Source organism: Miniopterus schreibersii (assembly GCF_964146895.1).
Source record: "Miniopterus schreibersii genome assembly, chromosome: 16".
Lineage (NCBI taxonomy): Eukaryota > Metazoa > Chordata > Mammalia > Chiroptera > Miniopteridae > Miniopterus > Miniopterus schreibersii.
The window spans coordinates 12,471,801-12,498,429 of NC_138116.1; the positions used below are offsets into that span (position 1 = coordinate 12,471,801).

The 26,629-nt window shown below is 36.0% G+C and overlaps 1 protein-coding gene and 1 pseudogene across 5 annotated transcripts in view; both read left to right on the forward strand.

The window, feature by feature from the left end:
* USP32 (ubiquitin specific peptidase 32) overlaps positions 1-26,629 on the forward strand; it is a 103,288-nt gene that overhangs the window by 31,699 nt on the left and 44,960 nt on the right. For all 4 annotated transcript variants that reach the window (XM_081162140.1, XM_081162139.1, XM_081162141.1 and 1 more), the window contains exons 3-9: positions 5,865-5,970; positions 10,291-10,409; positions 13,278-13,437; positions 20,208-20,339; positions 22,022-22,129; positions 23,599-23,714; positions 24,357-24,419. In XM_081162140.1, coding sequence (XP_081018266.1) covers positions 5,865-5,970; positions 10,291-10,409; positions 13,278-13,437; positions 20,208-20,339; positions 22,022-22,129; positions 23,599-23,714; positions 24,357-24,419 — 804 coding nt within the window. The remainder of the gene's footprint in view (positions 1-5,864; positions 5,971-10,290; positions 10,410-13,277; positions 13,438-20,207; positions 20,340-22,021; positions 22,130-23,598; positions 23,715-24,356; positions 24,420-26,629) is intronic.
* On the forward strand, positions 25,350-26,018 carry LOC308568897 (non-selective voltage-gated ion channel VDAC3 pseudogene; annotated as a pseudogene). Its single transcript has one exon. The product of its transcript is annotated as a non-selective voltage-gated ion channel VDAC3 pseudogene (transcript).

Below are 26,629 nucleotides of genomic sequence, written 5' to 3' on the forward strand. Positions count from 1 at the left end.
ACTGGGAATTGAGCCCACAACCCTGTCATGTGCCCTTACCGGGAATCAAACTGTGATCTCCTGGATCATAGGTTGATGCTCAACTGCTGAGCTATGCTGGCCAGGCAGATTTTACTCTCTTAACTTTCCTATATACCATACAGCATTGTCTCTTGTTTTTTGTTGTTAATCCTCACTGGAGGGTATTTTTTGCATTTATTTTTTAGAGAGGGGGAGAGAGAGAGAGAGAGAGAGAGGTGTGACGTGAGAGAGCCCCATCATTTGGTTGCCTTCTACACACACCACCAACCAGGGTGGGGAACTTGTAACCCAGGTACATGCCCTTCACTGGAATTGAACCCTCGACCCTTGGGTGTGCTCTAACCACTGAGAACCTCTGGCGAGGGCTGTCTCTTCATTTTTTTTTGTTTCTTTTTTAAAACAAATATGCTTTTATTGATTTCAGAGAGGAAGAGCGAGATAGAAGCATCAGTAATGAGAGTGAGTCATCATCTGCTGCCTCCTGAATGTCCCCCCACTGGGGATCGAGCCCAAAACCTGGGCACATGCCCTGACTGGGAATCAAACCCGTGACCTCCTGGGGCATGGGTCGATGCCCAACCACAGAGCCACACCGGCCAGGCTGTCTCTTGATTTTTTAATTATAGCCATTCTAACTTGTGTGAAGTGGTATCTTATTGTGGTTTTGGTTTGCACTTCCCTGATGATTAGTAATGTTGAGTACCTACTTTTTCATATACCTGTTGGTTATTTGTATGTCTTTGGGAAAATGTCTATTTGGTTCTCTACCTTTTTAAAATAAAAATTTTAATTAATTTATTATTTGCCTTTGAGTTGTATGAGTTCTTTACATATTTTGGATATTAACTCCTTATTGTAGATATGATTTGCAAATATTTTCTCCCATTTTTATGGGTTTCTTTTTTATTCTATTGTTGGTTTCCTTTGTTGTGCAGAAGCTTTTTAGTTTGATGTAGTCCCACTTGTTTATTTTTTCTTTTGTTGTCTAGAATGAATGTGTGTTTGGGTTAGTGCAGTGTTTCTCAAATTTACCTGATTATAAGATATACCAGAGTGCTATTTATTTGTTAAATGTATATCTTTGGTTACTGACAGAACAAGTAAGAGAAGAATGCCTTGACACATAGTTATTATCATTCTTCAAAATAGCATTTTAGAGCCTACATGTTTTTAAAGGTAGCCCTAACGCAGCACCTGCATTTGACCAGTACCTCATTGACATTCCCTTCAGGTTTATTGTTGCCAGTAGCCAATGTATATATATGCAGAAAGTGTGCTCTATGCTCAATTGCCTCATTGCTTCTTGACCTGAACTGGATTCTTGGAAAAGAAGGAAACAACAAAGGATAGCCAAACACATTTCTACCTTCTTGGTTGATTCATCCTTAGAGGAAGGTGATCCAAGTTCTGGGAATGTGATTTTAGGTAGATGCATTGTCAGGGACATTTCTGGGATGTAAGGACCTGATAATGTTCCCTGCCCCTACTCATGTTGCTCACTGTTGTTTCTTTAGCTTACTTTCATCTGCCTAATAATTTCAGCAGTGGGGAGAGGCAAAGACGAGGAAATGGAGGAGAGATAGGCAGGGACATATTCATGTTGTCTTTTTATTATCTTTTCATCAGATAGTACAGACGTTTCCCCTTGGAAACAATATTTGTAAATGATGTCTTTATTTTTATATTAGCCCTCAAGTTACTTAGTTCATAATAGAGATGAAATACATACATTTGCAGTAGGATGCTTTTAAAGTCCTTATAATTATTGTTTAGTTCCTCATTATTTTAACCACATTATGATTTAGGTAGAATTCTGGGGGCTAGCCAGGAAAATTTTATCATTATGAGGGAAAATGCATTCTGTATTCTGAACAGCCGTTTTTTTGTACATCTGAAACTGATATTAAATGTCAACTGTAATTGAAAAATGAAAAGTGTATAGAATTGTACACTTGAAACTGATATAATTTTATTAACCAATGTCACCCCAATAAATTCAATAAAAGTTTAAAAAGATATTTAAATAAAAAAAAAAAAAACCACTCATTTTTCACAAACTGTAAATGTATAGTTTGTAAATTGAGAATGATTTCCTTGTTACTTAATAACGAGAACTACTTGTGAGTTATTTTAAGAATTACCTTTGGGTTAGGTTTTGTTTGACTTTGTTAGTCAGCCCTTGAATTTTCTAGATAATTTCATGACACCACAGACTTGGACTGGATGAGTGAGATAGGTCAGGCCTCAAGCGAGTCTCTTCCTTTGATGTATCCTACTGACAGAGATTAGAGAGTGTTTGTGGTCAAATATATATAGCAAAATTTGATATTTTAACCATTTGAAGTGTACATTTCAGTGGCATTAGTTACATTCACAGTATTATGGAACCATCACCACACTCTTTTTCTAAAATGTTTTTATCACCCCAAATAGAAACTCCACCCATTAAGCAATAATAACACCACCGTTTCCCCTCCCTAATCCATTTTCTGTCTCAGTGAATTTGCCTGTTCTGTATATTTCATGTAAGTGGAATCATACAATATTTGCCTTTTTTGTGTCTGGCTTATTTCACTTAGCATAATGTTTTCAGGATTCATCCATGTTGTAGCATGTGTTAGAACTTCATTTCTTTTTATGCTGAATAATACCCCATTATAACTAATAACTGTTAAAATCGGTCAGTTTTTCACTCAAATATCATTCTCTGTTAAACATTTCTCTTACATTGTTAGCGTTTTTGTTAAATGTTGGATATTGTAAATTGGATATTGTTCTTGCTAAGTGTTGGATATTGTAAATTGACATGGCAAATCAATTCAAAGATGTAGGATATCATGAATTCAGTGAAATTTTTGTTTTTTTGTTCCACCCCATTTAAATTTGGAGCCATGGAAATAGTTCTGTATATTCACCTGACTTAGTCCCAGCCTCATTTTCTGGGTTTAGAGATGGGGGTGGAGCTAGAAGCTGACCATAGTTAGTATGCATACTGGTTAATCCCATGCTGTTCTTTAGATGGAATTAGATTAGCGAACAGTAGGAGAATACTTTATTCTTTAATCACTACCATGGAGCATAAAATTGTATTAACTTATGCAAAAAGGTTATAGCTTTGTTGCCTAAAATTTCCAAGCTTGATTCTGTTCTTCTATCCTTATATATACTAAATTTTTAAGAAACTCTAATTTAAATATATTACATTTAATCTTTTTACCTTTAGCCAAGTGTCTATCCTGAGATGAGTTTGATCCTATATTCTGTTACCTCTTTTATTAGCCATTCCTCCCAGCTTTATCATTTACAAAATTTATACAATTGCCTTCTATATCATAATCCAGATCATTGATTAAAAAATGCTTAGGACGCGGTGCTATTTGTAAGTAGCAGCCTGTACCTTGGCCATTGGATTGTGTGGAGTGGGGGTATGGAACCCAAGGAAGAGCCAGGCAGTGTGGCAGCCTGAGGTGTATGAAGGAGAAGGGAGTCAAGAGGAAGTTAGGCAGACTCCTGGGTATTTTTTAAACAGAACCAAGATTGAAAGCACAAAATATACATGTATGTACTGTCACAGATTCTGGAGGATTGGGAAGATTAGGTTATCATGGGAAGGAAGTGGGTGATTCAACATCGAAGACGCGATCGAGGTTCTCCAGTGCTACAAGCCAGCCCTTGCATGCTGAATATCTGTAAAAACGAAAGCTGGGTGGTTCCCCAACCCAGCTTTGTTTGTTTATTTGTATAAACATTTAACTTTGTGGTTGAAAGATGGAAGTTTTGTATAGGACAGTAGAGATTGAGCTAAATAGTGTTTTTTTCTGGCTAGGTCTCTAGCATGAGTAGGTGAGTCAGTCTAATCTGTAGTTGAGGTGTATTTTGTGTCGCTAATAGTTACCCACAGTGCACTGTACACTTTGAATTCCAGTCTGTGGTTATCTTTTTAGGGATGGGTTGTCATTTGCCACAGAATTTTTCTAATGTCTGCTCTACCTTTAACTTTTGGTTTTCATTTCTCTGTTACTGTACCTCAGAGAGAGTCCCCTCCACACTCTAGCCTCTCCCCCGCGCAGTAGACAGCTGTTACTTTTTCCTCATGGTTTGCTAACACAATGGTTCAGATGGGTGAGGGTTGCTAAGGTAGGGGACATTCTCTGTTCTATTTCTGTCTCAGTTTTTAGGCAGACCTTGTGTCTCTGGATCTTGGAGAGACTTTCTCAGTGATTCTGCCCCTCCCCTAGGATTAGAGGGGTTTTTCCTGTTACCTTCCTCCAGTTTATGCAGGAACCCAACTAATAATATTTATTCCACAAAGTGTTTATATTCTTCTTATGGCTTTTATGTTCTTATCTGGAGCCATCTCCCTAGGCTAGTTTTTGCTAGGTTTTACTGTCAGTGGCACTAGAAATATACAATTTTTGGCATGGGGTGCCAGAGTATTATTAAATATATTTATAAAATAAATAAATCTATATTGTTTTTCTAAATATATCTTTATTGATTTCAGAGAGAGGAAGGGAGAGGGAGGGAGAGAGAGAGAGAAAAACATCAATGATGAGAGAGAGTCATTGATCGGCCACCTCCTGCACACCCCTGATTGGGGATTGAGCCCGCAGCCCGGGCATGTGCCCTTACCGGGAATCGAACCGCAATCTCCTGGATCCTAGGTTGATGCTCAACCGCTGAGCCATGCCTGGCCAGGCTATAAAGATCATTTAATGAATGTATTTTTTCATTTTTTTATATTAATCGTCTAAATTTTATTTCTTGAATTATTTAATTATGCATTTTATTGACATACTACATCAGATTTAAAAAAAAATATGTTTCTATTGATTTTTTTTTTTTAGAGAGAGGAAGGGAGAGGGAGAGAGAAATAGAAACATCATTGAGAGTGAAACATCGATCAGCTCCCTTTTGCACGCCTCCTACTGGGGATTGAGCCTACAGCCTGGGCACGTGCCCTGACCAGGAATTGAATGGGCAGCCTTTGGTGCATGGGATGATGCCCAACCAACTGAGCCACACCAGCCAGGGCTTTTCTTACCTCTTTAATTGAATATATTGATATATAACTAAATTTAAGGTGTAAAAACATGTTAATATGATACATTTATATTTTGCAATATGATTGCCATTGAGTTTCTGGACATTTGTTACCAGACTAAAGGGGTCTGTTTGCCTGTGCCCATCAATGCCCAGTAAGACACAAACAGGAGTTTGTAGCAAAGAAAGTAAGGATTTATTAGTTCAGGAGGTGGCCCACAGCTAGAGTCCCAGATGAGCTAAAGGCTCAAAGACCTGGCTCCCTGATGGCTTCTAGGGGATGGGTTGGTTATATAGGCGGCAGGTGAGTCAGGGTGCTGACTGAAGCCAGTTTGAATCAAAATGAAAGAAAGGAGAAAAGATCATATTAAAGAAATGGAGTTTCTGTGTGGTTACACATTCAGTTAGAGAATATCAGTCTTTCAAATCAAAATGATGTGGATACTTTTTACAGAAGTTTAAGGAAGTTCTATAATCGTACAGAATCCTTAACACATTATTGGGACTGTTGAAGGAAAGGACCTTTATCTTCCTGGACCTTGCTAAGAACTCCAAAGAGAAAGAATAAATATTCAGTGTGTGAGCCAGTGATACATGTACTTGAGAAAAGATACAATATATTCTTGGCTCAGTGCAATAACGAGATGTTAAAGAGGAAGAAGGGGGAGAACTTAACATCATTTCACTAAAGTTTATGAGGGCCTTGTTTGGAGATGGAGACAAGATTTGTTTAATGTGTTACCAGCCTCAAATTCCTCAACAATTGAAACATCTAAAATTGGCTTTATCATTTTCTCTAGGTGATTTACTGTTCTTTTGGTGGAACATCAAAGGGACTTCACTTCAATAATTTAATAGTTGGACTTGTTCTTCTTACAAGAGGCAGAGATGAAGAGAAAGCAAAATGTAAGTACTTTTATTATCTCAAAATGATAATATAGATGTGTGTACAGAATTATTTTATCTCAAATTTCTGATGACAGGCAAAGGATTTGAATGGACATTTCTCCAAAGAAGATAAACAAATGTCCAATGAGCACTTGAAAACATGCTCAACATAATTAGTTTTTAGGGAAATGTAAATTAAAATTACAATGAGATACCAATTCACCCCCACTAGGGTGACTAAAATAAAAAAGAAACGTAATAATTAGCGTTGGTGAGGATGTGGGAAAGTTGCAATTCTCATACATTGCTGTTGGAAGTGTAAAATAGTACAGCCCCTTGAGAAAACTGTCAGTTCCTCAGACTTTTGTTAAAAATCAAGTTCTCGCCCTGACCAGTGGGGCTCGGTTGGGTGTCATCCTGTGCACCAAAAGGTTTCTGGTTGGATTCGCAGTCAGGCCACATGTCCAGGTTGCGGGCTTGATGGATATTTCACTCTCACATTGATGTCTCTCTCTCTCTCTTCCTCTCTCTTAAGTCACTAAAAAAGAAAGAAAAAAAAATTTGAGTTATCATATGATCCAGCAATTCCATTCCTAGTTATATACCCAAGAAAATTGAAAACAGATAGTTAACCCTAGAACAATGCAGGGATTAGGGGCACTAACCCCTGTATAGTTGAAAATTCATATACAACTTTTGACCCATTCAAAACTTAGCTGCCCTTGGTATCTGGGAGGGATTTGTTTTAGGACCCTCTGCAGATACCAAAACCTGCAGATGCTCAAGTCTGCCTGTATAATGTGGCATAGATCAGTGCATATAGTCAGTCCCCTGTATGCAAGGGACTCCCAACTGTGGATTAAAAAACAGTACAGGTATTTATTGAGAAAAAAAATCTGTGTATAAGTGGACCCCCGTGGTTCAAATCTCTGTGGTTCAAGGGTCAACTGTAGTCATTAAAAAAAAAAAAAAAGTACATGAATGTTCATAGCAGCAATGTTCATAGTAGTCACAAGTAGAAACAACCCTAATGTCTATCAACTACTGCATTCAACAAAAATGTGCTATTTCCAAGAAATAGAATATTACTAATCAATAAAAAGGAATAAAGTACTGATACATGCTACAACATGGATGAACCTGAAAATATACTAAGTGATACATGCCAGTCAAATTAGGCCACATATTATATGATTCCATTTATATAAAATGTCTACATTAGACAAATCCGAAGAGACAGAAGGTAGACTAGTGGTTGTAGAGGCTGCAGGAGAAGGAAATGGAGAGTGACTGCTAATGAGCATGGGGCTTCTTTTTGTGATAAAAATGTTCTGGAATGAAATAGCGATGAAGATTACACTGAATTGTATACTTTCAAAGGGTGAATTTTAAGGAATGTACATTATATCTCAGAAGGTTATTTTAAAAATTTTGATGGCATAGATTCTTGCTTTACTTCACAAATAGAAACAGATATTCATTTACTTGATAATGTTTTATACAGATTCTTGGTAAAAGATTTAATTCTTTTTAATAGTTTTACTTTAATTTCAGAAATTAATTTTATTAAGTGAATTATCTAAGCCTGGAAAGAGATGAGATTTCATCCATGACCTTTAAATCCTACTCAGCAGGCAGATATAGGGAGAAGGCATCATTTATCCCCTAAACATGAAAGAGAAGATAACCTTAGTTGATCATTGTCAATCTGTATTTCCTAGGATATGCATTTATTTCCTTTTTTACAGTTTCATTGAGGTTTAATTGGCATGGAATAAAATGTACATGTATAAAGTGTACATTTTGATATATGTTGAGACATATATTTATACCCACATTATCATAATCAAGGTAAAGGACATATCCATAAACCCAATTTTATATATTGGAATTTAACTATGATCCTAGTTTTTTCAGTAGCATCCCTCTACCAACAAACATATACTCTGGCTTCAGGCAGCCAATAATTAAAAATAACAATTTTTTGAGTAATAAACACAAATATTTTACTTGAAAAATTTTTTTCCTTTTTAATATACAATTTCATTAGTTTTATGAACTAGGTGGCTTTAAACAACAAAAATTTATTATCTCACACTTCTGGAGTCTAGAAGTCCAAAATTAAGATGTTAGCCCAGCTGGCGTGGCTTAATGGTTGAGCGCTGACCTATGAACCAGGAGGTCATGGTTTGATTGCTGGTCAGGGTGCATGCCTGGGTTGTGAGCCCGATCCCCAGTAGGGGGTGTGCAGGAGGCAGCTGATCAGTGACTCTCTCATCATTGATGTTTCTCTCTCTCCCTCTCCCTTTTCCTCTCTGAAATCAATAAAAATATATTTTTTTAAAAAAAAGGTGTTAGCAGGGCCTTGCTCCCTCTAAAAACTATAGGGAAGAATCCTTTCTTCTTCCCAACTTCTGGGGGCAGCCATCAATCCTTGGCATTCCTTGGCTTACAGCTGCATTACTGGAGTCTGCCTATCTCATCACATGGCTTTCTTCCAACAATGTCTGTCTTCTCATTTTATAATCTGTCATGTTGCATTAGAGCCTATTTTAATGACCTCATCTTGAGTTGATTACCTCCACAAAGACCCTGTTCCAAATAAGGTCACATTCACAGGTATTGGAGTTAGGACTTCATCATCTCTGGGGGGCCACAATTCAACCCATAACAGATGGTTAGAGCCCTCCAGTAATAATATATTTCCTCTAAGGAGTGATTTTCAACTGGTGTGCTGCAAGAATTTTTAAAACATGCACTATCTGACAATTTAGTCAAGGTCACTGCCCTCTTTTCCCTTAGATTGTCAAATAAAAAAATGACAGCAGCCAACACAATAGCCATCCAGTGTGAATGAATCAAAATTATACCTATTTTTTTTGTCAGATTGGCAAAATATATAATATATTTTTTGGTGTGCCACAGAATTTTAGTAATTAGTTTATGTGTTGCATGAGATGAAAAGGGTTGAAAATCACTGCCCTAAGGGAATCAGCCATGGGGTGTGGGAGGGCAGACTGTGGAACCCACTGGGCCTGGGCCTTCAGAAGGATGGAATGTCTCTTCTGTCTTTCTATGATCCCTCTTTCCAAATACGGTCACATTCATAGGTACCCAGAGGTTAGGATATCAACATACCTTATTTGGGGATGTAGTTCAATCCATATCAGCAATATTTCAAGCATATATATATAAATACACATACACACACACACACACACACACACACACATTACATACCTCCACCCAGCTTTATTATTTCTTAATATTATATTTATCCCAGATCTAGTTTTTAAAGAAATAAAATATTATATCCAAGGTGAGGTTCTCTGTTTGTATCACTCCATGGTCACATTCCCATTCTTCCCTTTACAGAGGTTATCATTCTTATGACGTGGTGATGTTTCATTTCTCATACAGGTTTTTATATGCTTATGCCTTTCTTATATATCCTTAAACATGTCTTAAACTGTTTTTGCAGATTTTAAACTTTTTAAATAAATGGTACACTACACAGATTATTTTGCAGTTTGCTTTTTCCCTTAATATTTTTTTAAAATATGTTTTATTGATTTGAGAGAGAGAGGGGAGAGAGAGAGAAACATTGCTGCGAGAGAGATACATTAACCCATTGCCTCCTGTTGAACCCACAACCTGCGCATGTGCCCTGACTGGGAATTGAACTGGTGACCTTTTGATGCATGGGATGACACTCAAACAACTGAGCCACATTGGCCAGGGCTTCCCTGAATATTTTTTATATTTATCCATCTTGAAGCACTTAGTTCCTTTATTTTGTTATATAGTATTTCATTGTATGTGAGTTCATTTGTATCTCACTTTACCTATTTGCTTGTTGATAGACATTTATCTTTTTTCCCTAAATTTTGCTATTACAGTCAATACTCCAGTTAACGTTGTTTATGGACATGCATATGTATGAGAATTTCTCAAGGGTAGAAGTGGAGTTGCCTAGACTATTAATGTCTAGCATACACCTTCATCTTTACTCGATTTTGACAAGTCGTTCTATAAAGTGGTTGCAGGAATTCATACTCTAATTTCCAGTGTATAAGAGTCTCTGTTTCTTCCATATTATTGTTAAACTCTGTATTGTCACACCTAAGCATTTTTGCAAATTTGGTATGTTTGAAAAGATAACACATTGCTGGTTTAATTTGCATTGCTGGGGTTTTTTTGAGGAAAAATAAACTTAAGTGTTTAAAAGTGCTTGGCACTAGTAATCACTCAATTATTATTGCCTTTCTCTTTCCTCCCTACTTCTACCAGAGTATATTTGATCTGTGATAAGATTAATTTATTTTTCCTTTCTCCTAGACATTTTTAGTCTTTTTGCAAGTGAATCCGGAAGCTATGTTACACGGGAAGAAATGGAAAGAATGCTCCATGTGGTGGATGGTAAAGTCCCAGATACACTCAGGAAGTGTTTCTCAGAGGTATATTTAAAGATTTACATTTTATCCCTACCTGCTGACAAAGTATTAACTCTTAGTTGTATGAGTTTAGCTATGATGAATAATTGTTTATTCTTTTCATTTTTGTATTTAATAGTTGATTTTTCAACCATGTTTTATGCTCAAGGGTCCATGGCACTTACTACTGCTGTATTTGTGAATCTGAAACCCAGTTCTACTGTAAAGGCAGCTGTCTGTGTTTACGGTATAATAAAACACACACTCCCATACTCTCACACCAACACACACATGCTCACACATGTGATCCTGCAGGAACCTGAGTGTTGCTCACATTGTAGTGCCATTGCTTTTTATCATGGACGTATAGGTCTATCACTCATTTGCCTTGAGCCATTCTGGTACCTATATGACCCATTAAGACCTATTTTATTATTTATTTTATTACTTAGTTGATGTGCATTGTGAAATATTCGGGTTTAAAAATTTTGTCATTTTTTTCTCTTTTCAAAATTTTTCTATTTTCATTGTATCTGATTCAACTATTTGTTGTATTTACCTGCTGTAATTTCTGAGTAATGTGTCTGATGATTGTATCCAAGACCCTGGCTTTTCAAATTGCCATGTTTTAATATCAGTTTACTTAGAATAGGCTTATTTGGACCTTCTATAGCAATGTTTTGTATGTTTTTGCACTCTTAAAAAAACCCCAAAACTATAAAAAGAAGCACTTTAGTTAAAGGATAGGGATCTAGCACCTAAATTTCAGTGATATGGAATGGGTCTTTGCATTTTCTGTCTTGGCTTTATTAGCCTTGACTGATGATGTTATAAAGGAAATTCACATAGGAGTTGTATTCTTTTTTTCTTACTGAATTTGTTTTTTGGTAGTTGGTTTTTAAAGTGGAAATTCATGTTTTATATTGCTCTTTAAAGATGTCTCAGTTCAGGTTCCATTTATTTTTAATTGCCTTTTACAGTATTGGAAATTTTTTCTAGACTACTATTACAACAGTTTATAAAAGGAGACTTTCCTTTTGCTTCCTTTTTAGAACAGATCTATGACTCAAAAACATAATAAGTCAGGTTTGACAGATAGGATTTTAGAGTGATCAGTTGAAATGGTGGATTTCAGAGATTACTTTATATTTCCTAAGTTGGACGGGCAGTATGGTATATAGCTTAGGCACAGAAACTTTGGAGCCTGGACTACCTGGGTTCAATCCTATGTGTGCCACTGTATAACCTTGCTCAGATTTCTTAACTTTTTGGTGTCTCTGTTTTCTCATGTGTAAAATGGGGATGATAATAGTATTTCCTATAGAGAGTTGCTTTAAAGATTAAGTTAATATCAAAATGTTTAGAATGGTGCTCAGGGTATTGTAAATACTCAGTAAATATTAACTATATGTAAAGGTGGTAGAAGTAGCTATTATAATTGGCAGCTTCTTTCTTAGGGTACATAAGGTGGATCTTATAACAGTATCTTAGCTGCCAGTTATAATTGAAGGATACTATTGATGGTAAGACTTATTCTAATTTAGTGATGTTAACATGTGTAAAAATGAGCATCAGCTTATGGAGTTTATTCTGCTAACACTCTTTCTAGACTAAATGTGGAGTAGAGAAAAGATATGGTTATAATCCCCAATTTCTAAGCATTTTGGCAATGTCCTCATGTGTAGCAAGTGTGAATATCATATTCTTCCCTTCAGAAAAACAAGACTGTCATTGTTGTTGTAAATGTTTGGATTGCATTGTTAAATGTTTGGAAACGACTAGACTAACCATATTGCTGTACTTAGGATATCATTAAACAATGTAGAAATTTTTTCCACCATATCTCTTTTAGGTTATAAATGATCTGTATCCCTTAATATCTCTGTCAAGATTAGACCTACTAGGCTCCTGTCATTTCTGATTGTATTTCTGTGTGAGTTACGTCTCCCTTTTTTTCATAGCAACATCTGGCCCTCACTCAGCCTAGGTCTTGTTGTCTTCCAAAGAGAATGATTTGCATAGCCATGTGATGTTCTTTCTCAACCTGGTACTATTTTTCTCCAGAGATTTAGCAAGGCAAAGAAAGATTTAGCAAGGAAAGAAACCAAAGAAATAGAAATCTACTTGTTTCTTTTTGTATTCTAGTTGACTTGTGAATACATGTTTTCATTGATACTTTTGGTTGAGGACTCTGGGATAGTTGTTTTTAATTTGCCAATGAAATTTAAAAGAGTACTAAAAGCCCAGCTGGGTGTGGCTCAGCGGTTGAGCATCGACCTATGATCCAGGAGATTGAGGATCAATTCCCAGTCAGGGCACATGCCCGGATTGTGGGCTCGATCCCCAGTGCGGGGTGTGCAGGAGGCAGCCGGTCAATGACTCTCTCATCATTGATGTTTCTATCTCTTTCTCTCCCTCTCCCTTCCTCTCTCTGAAATCAATAAAGAAATATTTTAAAAACAAACAAAATCTTAAAGAGCACTTAAATTTCATACATATTTAATTAAAATATGCTAATTCTGACAGATTGAGGTGCTAAAGAAGCGGAATAAGGCAAGTGAAAATTAGATTTATTAAATATTAAAAGAAATGCAATTTACCGATTTCAGGATATACGTTAGCAAATAAAATGTGGCTTAGTAGTAGCAGTACACTGCTTTAACGAATTGGTGAAATAAGTTGCAATTTGCATATAGATTTTGAGCAAATGGAACGTCTAAAGTACAATTATTTTTTAAAACAGCTTGATTTCCAAGATTACAGCCTATGGTATTATTTAGATAATTCTCCTTTGTAGGCAAATGTCAACTAATTGCACATTTCAAGTTGTGCTTGTTCCAAGTAAGATACCTTAGATATTGACTAAACTATGCTTTCTTGTTTTAATTATAGGGTGAAAAGGTAAACTATGAAAAGTTTAGAAATTGGCTTCTTCTGAACAAAGATGCTTTTACCTTCTCTCGTTGGCTACTGTCTGGAGGTGTATATGTGACCCTCACTGATGATAGTGATACTCCCACTTTCTACCAAACTCTGGCTGGAGTCACACATTGTAAGTAATGGCATTTCATTGTTTTCTGTTCACTTTTTAATACAATTGCCTGGTAATATGAGAATATGCTTATAAAGAAGAAGTTTGTCAGTAGTTTTTTCTTCTAAAGTGTAATAAAATGAAATATTTGGCTGAAAAGGAAAACACTCTTTTGTCTACTCACTAAGTACTTTGTACTCCAAGTGTGTGGTATTTTCCCCCACACCAAGCAATTCTCCAGTGCTCTGCAGGCACCAACTGGGTGTCCTACAATTCATTTCAATTCTGATACTATCTACCTAGGGTTAGCATAGATGCCACAGGTTTAGGGCTCAGTCCCACAAGACTGCCCCTCTGTCCCCCACTTCAGATACCAATCAAAAGTCCAGGTTGTCACCGTGCTTCTGACCAACCAGCTGTAAATTAGAGGTTCCTATTGAGTCCCTCCTTGGGTTTGATCATTTGCTAGAACAGCTCAAAGAACTCAGGGAAATAGTTATGTTTACTGATTTGTTATATAATACAGGATGTTAAAGTGATACAGATGAACAACCAGATGAAGAGATACATAGGGCAAGATTTGGAAGGGAGTTTTTGTCCCTGTGTATCTGGGATGCACAGTCCTGCTGGCACGTGGATATGTTTGTCAGTCTTGAAGCTATCTGGACCCCATTCTTATGGATTTTTATGGAGGCTTCATCATGTAGGCATGATGAATTATTTACTCAATTTCTAGCTCCTTTCTCCAGAGTTTGGGGAGTGGGGCTGAAAGTTTTAGTCTCTAATTATGGCTTGGTCTTTCTGGTAATCAACCCTTATGCAGGAGCCCACTAAGAGTCACCTCATGCATTAGAACAAAACACTCCTATTACTCAAGAAATTGCAAGGAATTTAAGAGCTTTGTGTCAGAAACTCTTATCACTCGGGAAATTACAGGGCCAAATATTGCTCTCTTGGCATGGCTCAGCAGTTGAACATCAACCTATGATCTAGGAGATTTTAGTTCGATTCCTGGTCAGAGCACATGCCCAGGTTTCAGGCTCCATCCCCAGTGAGAGGGGTGGGTGCAGGAGGCAGCCAATCAATGACTCTCATTATTGATGTTTTTTCTCTCTCCCCCTCTTCCTTCTTCTCTCTGAAATTAATAAAGACATATTTAAAAAACAAAAAGTTTATTTTTTAAAAAAAATCACTATTTCCTTTCTCAGAAACCTTTGAAGATTCTTCATTTTCTGCAGAACAAAGTTTAAACTCCTTAGCTTTGTTGGCTCTAAATCTCTTAGTTTCCTATTCTTAAGTTTCCATACCCATTTCTCTTCACATATGTTCTCTGCTTCAGTTGCAGAGCACTGGTCAATGTTTCATGACTATACCATGAACTTTTATAGCTACCCCATTGCTTCTAATATTCCTTCATTTAAGAATGCATTCTAACTCTGGCCAGTGTGGCTCAGTTGGTTGGAGTGTTGTCCTGTACACTTATTGTTCATGTAGCTGCTGGAAATTTATTTAATCTCTCTGAACTTCTTTCCTTCTCTGAAGAACAGGGCTAATGATACAACTTACCTCATAGGTGTGTTATAAGGAGTGTAGAGGAGGAAAATCTTTTTCCTCTATCCATCTGGGATTCATGGACCTTTAAATTAGACTGATAAAAGACAGATATGAGGAAAATGGAAGTTTAGTGTCCTGCGTGGGAGCATTCATTGATGCATAACTCAAAGGAGTGGTTAGAACTTGAGCTTATATATCATCCTAGCAAACACCCAGTAATTGTGTAGAGAGGTGGTGAGACAAAGAGGAAGGGCCTTGAACTTCTATGGATGGCAAATTGTGGGGAGGCAAATATATGGAAAAACTAATGTCAGATAGGACTGGTAATAAGTTTGTTATGTGGATTAATTCCTCTGATGATTAGGATCTAGAGTTATCTCTGGTGATTAAATTATTTTCTTCCTGGTAGAGGGATGGGGGAGACACCTTTACAAGTTAGGCAAATGGAGGGCAGAGAGCTTTTCTTGTATTTGCTGCTTCTCCCTTGCCCTCAATTCAGAATAATTCTTATGCCAAAGTGGCATATTTGGGATTGCACATTGTGCTACCCTTTAGGAGTACATGAGGTGATACTTTTTGCTTTTAAAGGACTCAGCTCTGTGCTTGGTATAGAATAGGTGCTTTACAATGAGTATGCATCCTCTTGTATTAGTGAAAACGGACTTGGCTTGTGAATGTCAGCGAGCTTCACCCACTGTTGCCAGAGAGTAATTGTTTTGGGAGCAGACAATTTTCTAACAAAGGGCTGTAGACCAGCACAAAAATGAACTCTTCCACATCTGTGGAAAGAGTTTTGTTTTTGTTTTTTTACCAGTTTGTTTTCTTTTATAATTTATAAAAATAAAGAACCTCCTGGCCGGGCGTGGCTCAGCGGTTGAGTGTCGACCTGGGATCCAGGCGATCGGGGTTCAATTCCCGGTCAGGGCACATGCCCGGGTTGCGGGCTCGATCAATGACTCTCTCATCATTGATGTCTCTATCTGTCTCTCCCTCTCCTTTCCTCTCTCTAAAATCAATAAAGATGTATAAAAAAAATAAAAATAAAGAACCAAAATAAACCAGTACAATAAAAACTCAGTTTGCTACTGGCTTCAGCAAATGGCTACTTTCTTAGTGGGTCTTACTATGAGAGCATTATCACAAAATCAGAATCACTGCTAATTGTCTTATAGCAATTCTGACATAGGCAGGTTTACATTCTGATGACTGATTTATCATTTATAAGTTCTCAGCTTCTGTCTAAGCAATTCACTACTGGCATCTTTGTAGGCTCTTCTACTCAAAGCATATTTGCTGCATTATACTTTTCAAATAATATGTCAGGAAAGTAAAATCTTGTGATAAAAATAGAGAATGTTATTAACTGATTTATAAGTAGACAGAAAATGTTTATTTTAAAGCATCAGTGACTCTTTATATAATGAGCCGAGGAATCAAGGAAACATAAAGGAATTATAATTTTTTCACTTTAATTGCTTTTTCACATACAATTATAAAATGAAATTTGAAGTCACAGTAAGTTGAACATTTTGCCATATTTAATCAAATTTTATTTCTTTTATGTAAATCACAAATGAGACTGGGGAGCTATTTGTATTCAGTACAGTTAGAATAATTAACTGATTTGACTTACACAAGATCTTAGATTTTGTCATGGCAAGTACATTTTCAGAACTGCAAATTTCAAACTATTGTTATCTTTTATTTAAATTTAAGAAATTGAATTAGAGCTTCAGCCCAAAGTTCAAGTTTTTATGCTTAACCAAATTTTTATCAAGATTTTTATATTTGTCTATCATAATTTGCTATTTAAATACCTAAGATTAGGTTTCTGAAAAATTTTTTGATCAAGTATAAACAATGTTCTTAATGACAAGTTAATTTTTAAAGCCATTTGTAGTGGAGAGAGACAGACAGTGTTTGCAATGATGCTGAACATCTTGACAGTGATGTTCAGAGTCAGAGAACACAGAGAGCATAAACATGTTCTGTATAATTAAATGTTTGAAATAGGTTAGTGCAGGTGTTACTACACTTTCTTTTTTTGATATCTGAGAGAATAGTCTTAAGACCAAACCCTAATCTTTTGGATTTTTGTTGAAATACCCTTTCCCCATCCATTTTTTTCAAGGTTATTTAGCTCCACATAGTGTTGGAGTTAGGAGACACAGACTATAAACTCAAAATGTAATTGTTTTACATACTTAGATCAGTGTATCCATCCCCTACTATTGAACGTGCATAGTCCTAGCCAAATATAGTTTGGCAGCTCTCTACTTGAGTTTCATAACCTTTGAAATGTCTCAGCTGCCTACTAGCTCTAGATTGAACTGCCCATCATCTTTAACGCTCTTGTCCTTTCTTGTTTTTGTCTCTTCTTTTGGGTCCATAGTACAGGTCCTTGTATAAGTTATTCTTGTTTTTGAATTATAACAGAGCCCAGCAATTGTTTTTTGGTTTTCTTTTTCTGTCCTATTACTACTTGTCTAGGCTTTTTATATATGCTCTTTCGCCTCTGTAAGACCTCCAAGGACCTAGCTGCTTATGTGCTCCCTGAAAACCCTGTGTCTGTTCCCTAATATTTTCCATGTTAGGTTAAAATGACCAGTTTTCACTTTTACTAGAATCTAAACATAGTTGTTTTGTTCACAATCATATCTATAGTTTTTTTCAGGCACATAATATTAATATGCTTTTATTATATATTTGCAGAATATTAAATGATCTTTGATTATAGCTCCTATACTCCCCCCCAAGAAAAAAATACTTTGCTCTGTGGAAGGTTCCAATTTACCACATGCAGATTGAATACTTTCTAGAGGGGGCACTATACTCTGTGTACATTATCTCATTTAATTCTTGTACCATCTCTGAGGTTCATTTCATCTCCATTCTAAAAATGGGGCAACCAAGACTATGAGAAGTTTAAAAGAAACTTTCTCAAGATCAAATGACTTTCTCAAGATCAAGTGCCAAAGTTGGCATGTTTGAACCCCAGAGTGCATGCTTATTATAATTTTAGGACTTAAAGACAGTTTATTGACACACAGTCATTTTATTCCTTAATCTTTTATGAGTAGTTTGTAATTGCAGATAAAAGGAGTTGGTCATGTGGCAGTTGTGGTGGTGGTAAGCTGCCATCTTCAGACTGCAGAGAATCATACAGATTCACTTTTCCAATTTAATTCTTTTTCCCTTGGGATACTCACAGGTGATTATTTTTTAATTTCTCTTCAATAATTAATTTTATTTGATCCAGGCAAGATCATTGATGATTACCGATTTACCTACAATGAAACAGATAATAGAATAACTATGATTTTTAAGAACTATATTTTAAGAACTGAGAGTTAATTTTCCTTAATTTTGACCTTATTTTTCATAGAATTTAGCTATATACTAAGAAAGAGTTTTTGGAGTTTTCCTAAAATGTATCATCAGAGTGAATAAGCCTGCTACCTCAGTGATTCCTTTTAGTACTAGAATCTGGATTCTGAGGTAATTAGTGTAGTATTTTTAGGGCCATAGAACTCATTTTAATTATTTTCCTTTCCATATCTAATTCAAATTTATATTGTCTCTATTTTAGCACTTCTTATCTCAACTAAAAATATGTATATTATTGTATTCCCTTGCCACATTTTAGTTTGCAATGTTAAAACCTTTGAATAAAAAAAAAAGTGCTTTAGTGATTCCTAGATCATAAGCCTCTAGTAGATCAGCATGTCCCTTCTTCCTTATCCTCTGTCTAGTGGTAAATTATGTAAGGCTTACAGCCATTTTAAGTGTATCTCAGAAGGTCATAGCTTTTGAGAAGGCTTCATCCTCAAAAATGTTGAAGAACTGTGTGACTGTTTGAAAACACTTGGATATTTTGTCTGGCTTTTTTAAAAATGAGAATCAAATTCTGGCACTAAAGAGCGCTTTCTGCAGCTGGAGCCTCTGGTAAGGTGGGTCTTGATTAGAATGGCCCAAAGTGCAGGCCAAGAACTATTTAGAATGTTAGGAATATTATATGCTGCTATCGTGAACCAGAAAAAATTATACCTATAGGTGGGTAATAAATTCATTCCTATTTAGCTTATGAAGCATAAGTTTTAGGTATTGGTTTATGAATTGCAAATAGAGCAACTACTGTAATTATTACCTGTTTCGTCTTTAAGTGAAAATAAGGTTAGCTGCCTTCCCTCTTAGAAGTTCAGCTGTCAATTCATTCAAAATGTTGGAGTAATAATATAATACATATAACTTATCGTAGCCTGTTTTTGGCAAATATTTGATTAATGAATTGCAGTCTGTAACCCCAAAATGAACAGTTCACATGACCTCTAAAGCATGGTTTTAATTGGTAACAATGACCAATCTGATCATTTTCCCCTCTATGTTCTACTTGTCTTCCCACATTTCTACTTCAGTAAAGAAATTGTTTTTTAAGGAAATTACTTAATAAACTTAATCTTCAAAGGTAAAAAATTTTGGACGCAGTTGTATGATTTTTCTGTGTTCTAATTTAATGTATTATGTAAACATCAGTTAATCAGAAATGCTTTAATACCTTGAAGGGGAGAAAGCACATAAAATATAAGCATGATTAGAACTTGTCAGTGATTTTTAAAAATTATACCTTCTGATGAATGAGGAAAGAAAGATGTTCACATTTTCATGATGCCCCTATTACCTGTCACATCGTAAATCCTACTCTAACTCCTTTATCATTTATTGAGTTTGCTACTTACAATATATTTTATTGTATTCTTTTTCATTTACTTAAGTATTGAATTGGTAAGTAGTAACCATATTGACAGGATGAATTGGACATGGATTCTGCCCTTAGATGCTTACAGTGCAGCCAGGAGAGAATATGTATGTGGAATCTTTAAACCCCAGATAGAAATTGAAAATTATAAAAAATAACTACAGATAAAAGTGGTATGAGAAGCCAAAAAGAAATGTCTCAGTGTTTATTCTACATGTTGGATTTAAGCAGTCTACTTAATGGAAATTGCAAAAATAATTTTTTATTTTAAAGCCTCTTTTATGTTAATTTGAATTTACTTTTCATGCCATTTTAGATATAATGTATTTGTGTTTCAGAATTTTGTTTTAGATAATGTTTATTTTTAGCAATTAAATTGGGAAGTTAAAATATTTCTTTGGAAGTTATATTATTAGGTTAAACTAACTGCCCAGAGGAGAAGGCTGAGAGGTTTTATAATCTTGTTTGATATGACTCTCAGTGGAGGAATCAGACATCATTGATCTGGAGAAACGTTATTGGTCGCTGAAGGCTCAATCCCGGACTGGACGATTTGATTTAGAGACATTTGGCCCATTGATTTCACCACCTATTCGTCCATCTCTAAGTGAAGGTAGGAATCATTCTATTTTCTACAAGTGTTTTTTGGTAAACAGACCTGAACCCATCTCTTGTTTCTAACCAATACATCTTAACTCTAAAAGGCCATAATATTACAGGTTTGCGAGTTCAGTGGAAAAAAACTTAAATGAGAATTTAAATTATAGTTTTGAACATCCTGTTCAACCTACGTGACCTTGCATAAATTAGTTTAGCTTTCTTCACCTAAATATCTTCATATATAAAATAAGTTTGACCAAGTCAATGGTTGTGAAGCTGTACTCCAATGAGGTTCCTCAGCAGCTGGTGCAGGGATTACGGTGGTAGTTGCTGAGTGGGCAGAGCTCCAGGTATTTACACCGAACCCCGTCTCTTCCTCAGTTTGAGTGCCTCTACTCTTTTTCTTTCACATAAGAAGTTTCTACTGCTGTATCCTCCCCTCCCCACCCCCAAAATTAAGAAACCACTGGATTGGGCCATCTCTGAGCTCCCCACTAGCTCTAAACTTTTTGTTGCTATGACTTTTAAAAAATTAGGAATACAAAGTAATTGTGGGTGATATCACAAAAAAATCATATTTGGAATCTTAATATTTGGGTTCTGCTTCTTGTTCTCACCTTTTTAAACTTTTCTTCCTTTTGGCAACCCCCTTCTGAGTTTTCGTTTTCTAATCTTTAAACTGAGGGCATGGAATTAGATTCTTCAGATTCCTAGGGTACTTCAGAAGTACTTGTTAGGGGAGCCAGAACAGATAACGTCCTGGGCTTTCATCTATTTCAACAGTGCAGCTGGGTTTTTACCTTTTTCAAATTGGAAATTGGTAAATCATTTTATTTTTAAAACAAAATTATTTCTTTTTAAAAAAATTTTTTTTATCCTCATCTGAGGATATAGTTTCCATTGCTTTTTAGAGAGAGTGGAAGGGAGAGACAGACAGAAAGAAACATCAATGTGAGAGAGATACATCGATTGGTTGCCTCCCACACACACTGGGACTGGAGCAGGTAATCTGCAACCAAGATATGTGCCCTTGGCCAGAATCAAACCCAGGATCCTTCAGTCCTTGGGCCAGTGCTCCAACCACTGAGCCAAATGGGTCAGGGCTTTATTTCTGTTTTTTAAAGAATGTTTGAAAACCACAGGATTGGATTATAAATCCCCTTTCTTTCTGAAATTTATAATATACATTTATAAAAGATTAAGTAGTACAAAGAAGACTGTAGTACAGAATTTCTTTCTCTTATAGTGTGTTATTTTTCTTTGCTTCATAGAAGAGCTTTATAGGAGCTTATTAATAACAGCATGTTATATCTTGGAGCATATAGTTAAACTTTTTTCCTTTTTTTCTTTTTCTTCTTAATCTTTTTAAATAATTTCTGATTTGGGTGGATTTTTAATTTTTTAATTGATTTTTTTGCATACTATAGTCATTTTTAGCTGTTAAAATTGATATAAGGTAGAGATGGGCAAAGGCAATCATAACCAAACGCTAAGTGATAGTAATGTATTTTCTGCTAGGATCTTAAGTTTTAGTTATAATTACACCACAAGAAAAAAAATATTTTCTGAGAAAATGGGAACTATTGATTGGCCAATGGCCAGTTTATGGGAGTCAGGCCTCCTTTTATAAACATGTTATTATAACATTAGGAAGTTTGGTCACTGTGGTTTATGGTGTCTTTTCCTATTTTACAGGCTTGTTTAATGCTTTTGATGAAAATCGTGACAATCACATAGATTTTAAAGAGATATCCTGTGGATTGTCAGCCTGTTGCAGGGGACCCCTGGCTGAAAGACAAAAATGTAAGTTTGTTAAACATTGTCACAAAATTTGCAAAGTATACAGTGAAAAAATTAGGATTCATCCATGTAAAATCATCTATGGATTAAGTCTTGAATTTTCATCACTTTGTCAGGTTGGCCTATAGCAGCCTCATGTTGAGGTTTTACTGAAGCCAGTCTAAGGATTCAATCACCTATTCTTTTTCACCATGGAGTAGTTTGGTGTCTTTGTTATTAATAATAGGGCTGATTTTCCTGATGAATTTACCAATTATGATAAACTATTTTAGCCATAATATATTTGAAAATGTTAAGCATTTAGAAAATATTTTCTGGTAGCCTATATAGAGAATTCCGTGCCTTGTGTAATTGGAGGTACAACTCATTTTCTGTGACTTGTATATATTAATACTTTATTAGCAAAGTGAAATTTATGATCAAAACACACTTTTATTAAATACTAAAATGGTCTTATAAATCCAGCTGAAATGTTACAGCATAATTTATAAGCATAAGTATATATTACATTATTAAATCTTAACCATATTTCAGAAAATGCAGCAGTTTACATTTACTTGGTACCTAATTCTAATATGTGTCCTTCTAAAATGCAGCTCATAAATGTTGTCTGTTGTGAGTGTGCTATTTGAATATTTTGACCTTGAGTAATATTATACTATGATACACTCACTTTAACAGCATAGTCATTTTGGGGGTGTATGAAATAGATTATTATTTAATCTCAAAAATTCAGATTTCTTTTTCCCCCTATGATGATATACCATTAGCTCAGCCTGGATTTATGATAGGTTATTTGTTCCCATTAAAGTTCCAATATAAAATAAGGAGGCTGAAATTTTTGTTTCTCACTTGATCTTAATTATGGACTTAAAATTTTTTTTTAATTCTTTTTTGCTGGTGGACTAATGAAAGTTATCAAACTAGAGTGATTCATTTGTAGTTAATTAGTAAAGTGCTTATATTTCTAATTCTTAGCATGTTGTATATAAACTTCATCAAAGAGTTGAAATTGTTCTTTGGTAAAACATTGAGTGTGCATTTGTTTGGAGAGGCAAAATGGAAGTAGACTGTCTTAATACCAGCTTGTTGTTATTGATTCTTAATGGAGATGGAATATTTTCAGTATTAGAAGAATCAACTCTTCAGTGATCAGTTTTAAATATTAGAAATTAATTTAAGGGCTTGAATTACCTCAAAACCTGTGAGGTATTGTAATATTTATTGGCCTCCTTTTTTGTTTTGTTTTTGTTTTCAAGTTTGAGAGAGACAGATTTATAAAGTGTGCAGTTAGTCTTACATGTTCAGAGGACTTTAATGATATACTTCTATGTCTCTCCAGATAAGAACTTAATCTAGAATATGCTTGCTTGAGAAATTGAGTAATTTTATTAGGGCAGCTTCTAGTAAAATGTATTGTACTTCAGAATATAAAACTGATTTCTCTCCGTAAGAGTTTCTTTTTTTTTTAGTTTGCTTCAAGGTATTTGATGTTGACCGTGATGGAGTTCTCTCTAGGGTTGAACTGAGAAACATGGTGGTTGCACTTTTAGAGGTTTGGAAGGACAACCGCACTGATGATATTCCAGTAAGTTCTGATTTTAAACATCTTGTTGCATGTAAACTTCCAGTAGGAAAATAGAGTGGAGAATTTTTTAACAGTGAAAAGGATTTCTTACTACTGCTAGTTGCTATATTATGCTACTCAGAATATTCATTGCTGAAAATGCAAAATTGGGTAGAGAATTTGCCTTAGAAAATTTAATAAACTAGACTTATTGTATAAAGTAAGAATGAAACTATAGGGTAATTGTCTTATTTTTTTTAAAGCAAATATAAGTATTTATGGTAATTAAAAAATACTAGATCCAAATATAATATACCTTGGCCCTAGCTGGTTTGACTCAGTAGTTAGAGTGTTGTCCCGCGGACTGAAAGTTCCTGGGTTCAATTCCAGCCAAGGGCACATATGTCAGTTGCAGCCTCCATCCCAGGCCCTGGTCGGGACGTGTGCAGGAGGCAGCCAATTGATGGGTCTCTCTTACACTGATGTTCCTCTCTCTCTCTCTCTCCCTTCCACTCCCTCTGAAAAGCAATGAAGAAATATCCTTGAGTGAGGATTAAAATAAATATATATATATTATATATATATAATTATACTTTGGCAACTGAATAATAAAAATAATATCAACTGTTTTTTAATTACTCCTTTGAATTTCTGTTTTTAAAGGAATTACATACGGATCTGTCTGACATTGTAGAAGGCATATTGAGTGCACATGACACTACAAAGGTAGGTCTAGCCAGGACTAATTTATCCTTTTCTTACAATACCACGTGCTCTCAAAGAATAACAAAAAGCCCTGGCCAGTTTCCTCAGTGGTTAGAGCGTTGGCCCACGAACTGAAGGGTCCCGGATTTGATTCTGGCTGAGGGCACATACCTTAGTTGCAGGCTCCATCCCAGGCCCTGGTTGGGCGTTGCAGGAGGCAGCTAGTCTATGGATCTCTCTCACATTGATGTCCCTCCCTCTTATTCCCCCCTCTCTCTGAAAAGCAATGGAAAAAATGTCCTAGGGTGAGGATTAAAAACAAACTAACAAACATAATACTAATAATAAAAGCTAAAAACATTATTCATCTAGGATTATTATTAGGTAATTGTTATATACATGAAGTAAGAAGTATTTGGTTATATTTTTGCCTGACAAGAAAAAGTATATATTGTCTTCTCTATGGTATATGTAATTTTTGGAGCTCTTTGGCAACACAAAAATGTTGCTTTATTCAACTTATAAAAACTTAATGTTAAAAACTGTATTTTGGAGAAATGTAACGTAGATATTAAATCCCTAAGAAGTCTGATAATATTGCTACATGTTTCTAAGAAGGTCTTAGAATATTGTTAGGATGAAAGGGCATAATCTGGAGGGTCTGTTTTTGCTTTCAAAATTAGTGAGTAGGCCTCATGTCCAACAACCTCTGCTCTGGCCCTCTGTGCGCTGTACCCTGCCGGCCACACACAGCCAGACAGTTGCTTTGCCCCTTTGTGAGCAGCTCCGTGGTGCATGGCCCCTGACGCAGTGCCCCATATGGGAGTGGGGGGAGTAGGTTGTTCAGGTGACGCCAGGGGGAGTGAGGCCACACAGGTATGGATGGTGTTGGTTGAAGAAGAACTTCAGCGTTGCCCTCGCAGAGCAGAGACCTGCCCTCTGGGTGGAGATATGTATAACACACCAATTCATGTGACCTAGGAAAGGCTGCCAAGGGTGTTTTCAACAAAGGACATGGGTTTGGCATGGTCAAAATAGATCTGAAAACCAAGTTATATAGTGGAGTGGAATTTTCTACTTCTGGTCATGCTTATACTGATGAAGGGAAAGCGTCAGGCAAACTAAAGACCAAATAAAACGTCTGTAACTGAATTTACTTTCACCCAAAAATGGAAGACAGTACTCTTACAGAAATCTCTTTGGAGAATAAGTAGGCTGAAGGGTTGAAACTGACTCTTGATACCACATTTCTACCTAACACAGGAAAGAAGAGTGGGAAATTGAAGGCCTCCTCTAAACGGGATTGTTTCAGTCTTGGTAGTAATGTTGATAAAGAGTTTTTGGCCCGACCATCTATGGCTGGGCTGTGTTAGCCTTTGAAGGTTGGCTTGCTGGCTGTCAGATGAGTCAGATGAGTTCTGACATAGCCAAATCCAAACTGTCACGGAATAATTTTGCCTGGGTTACAAGGCCGCAGACTTCTTGCTGCACAGTCATGTGAATAATGGCACTGAATTTGGAGGGTCTGTCTACCAGGTTAGCAAGAAGACTAAAACGTCAATAAACCTTGCTTGGACAGCTGGCAGTAACAACACCTGTTTTGGCATCGCTGCTAAATAAAAGTTGGATTGTAGAACTTATCTGCTAAAGTAAATAATGCCAGCCTGATTGGACTGGGTTATACACAGACTCTTTGACCAGGAGTCAATCTGACCCTGTCAGCTTTAATTCATGGAAAGAACTTCAGTGCTGGAAGTCACAAGGTTGGATTGGGATTTGAACTAGAAGCTTAATGTGGATTTGAATAAAGCATCAGATTTCTCCCTGGAGGTGAAGAGAAATGAGCCCACTGTGTTTTGGCGAGTGTGAACTTTTTATTCTTTCAAAGAATTGTAATCCTCCCCACACTGAAGTCTAGAGATTGCAGGTCCTAAGGGAGGTGCTTGAAGTCATGCCTGGAAGTTGTCATGTTTATGCCACATTTCAGTTCAGTTCTGCAGTATTATTTTAAATGTGTTCCTCAACAACAATGTACTGTCATGTTATAAAGGAAATAACCTGATCCTCCATTTTGTACGTCACATCCTGCATTTCCCACACCACTTTTTCATGACCTTTTAATATATTGGTCTCTGTGCTGTAGTGGAATCTTGGGTTTTGTATCAGAGTAGAATAAAATAAACCCATCACATTAAAAAAAAAAAAAAAAGTGAATATTCCATTTTTCCCTT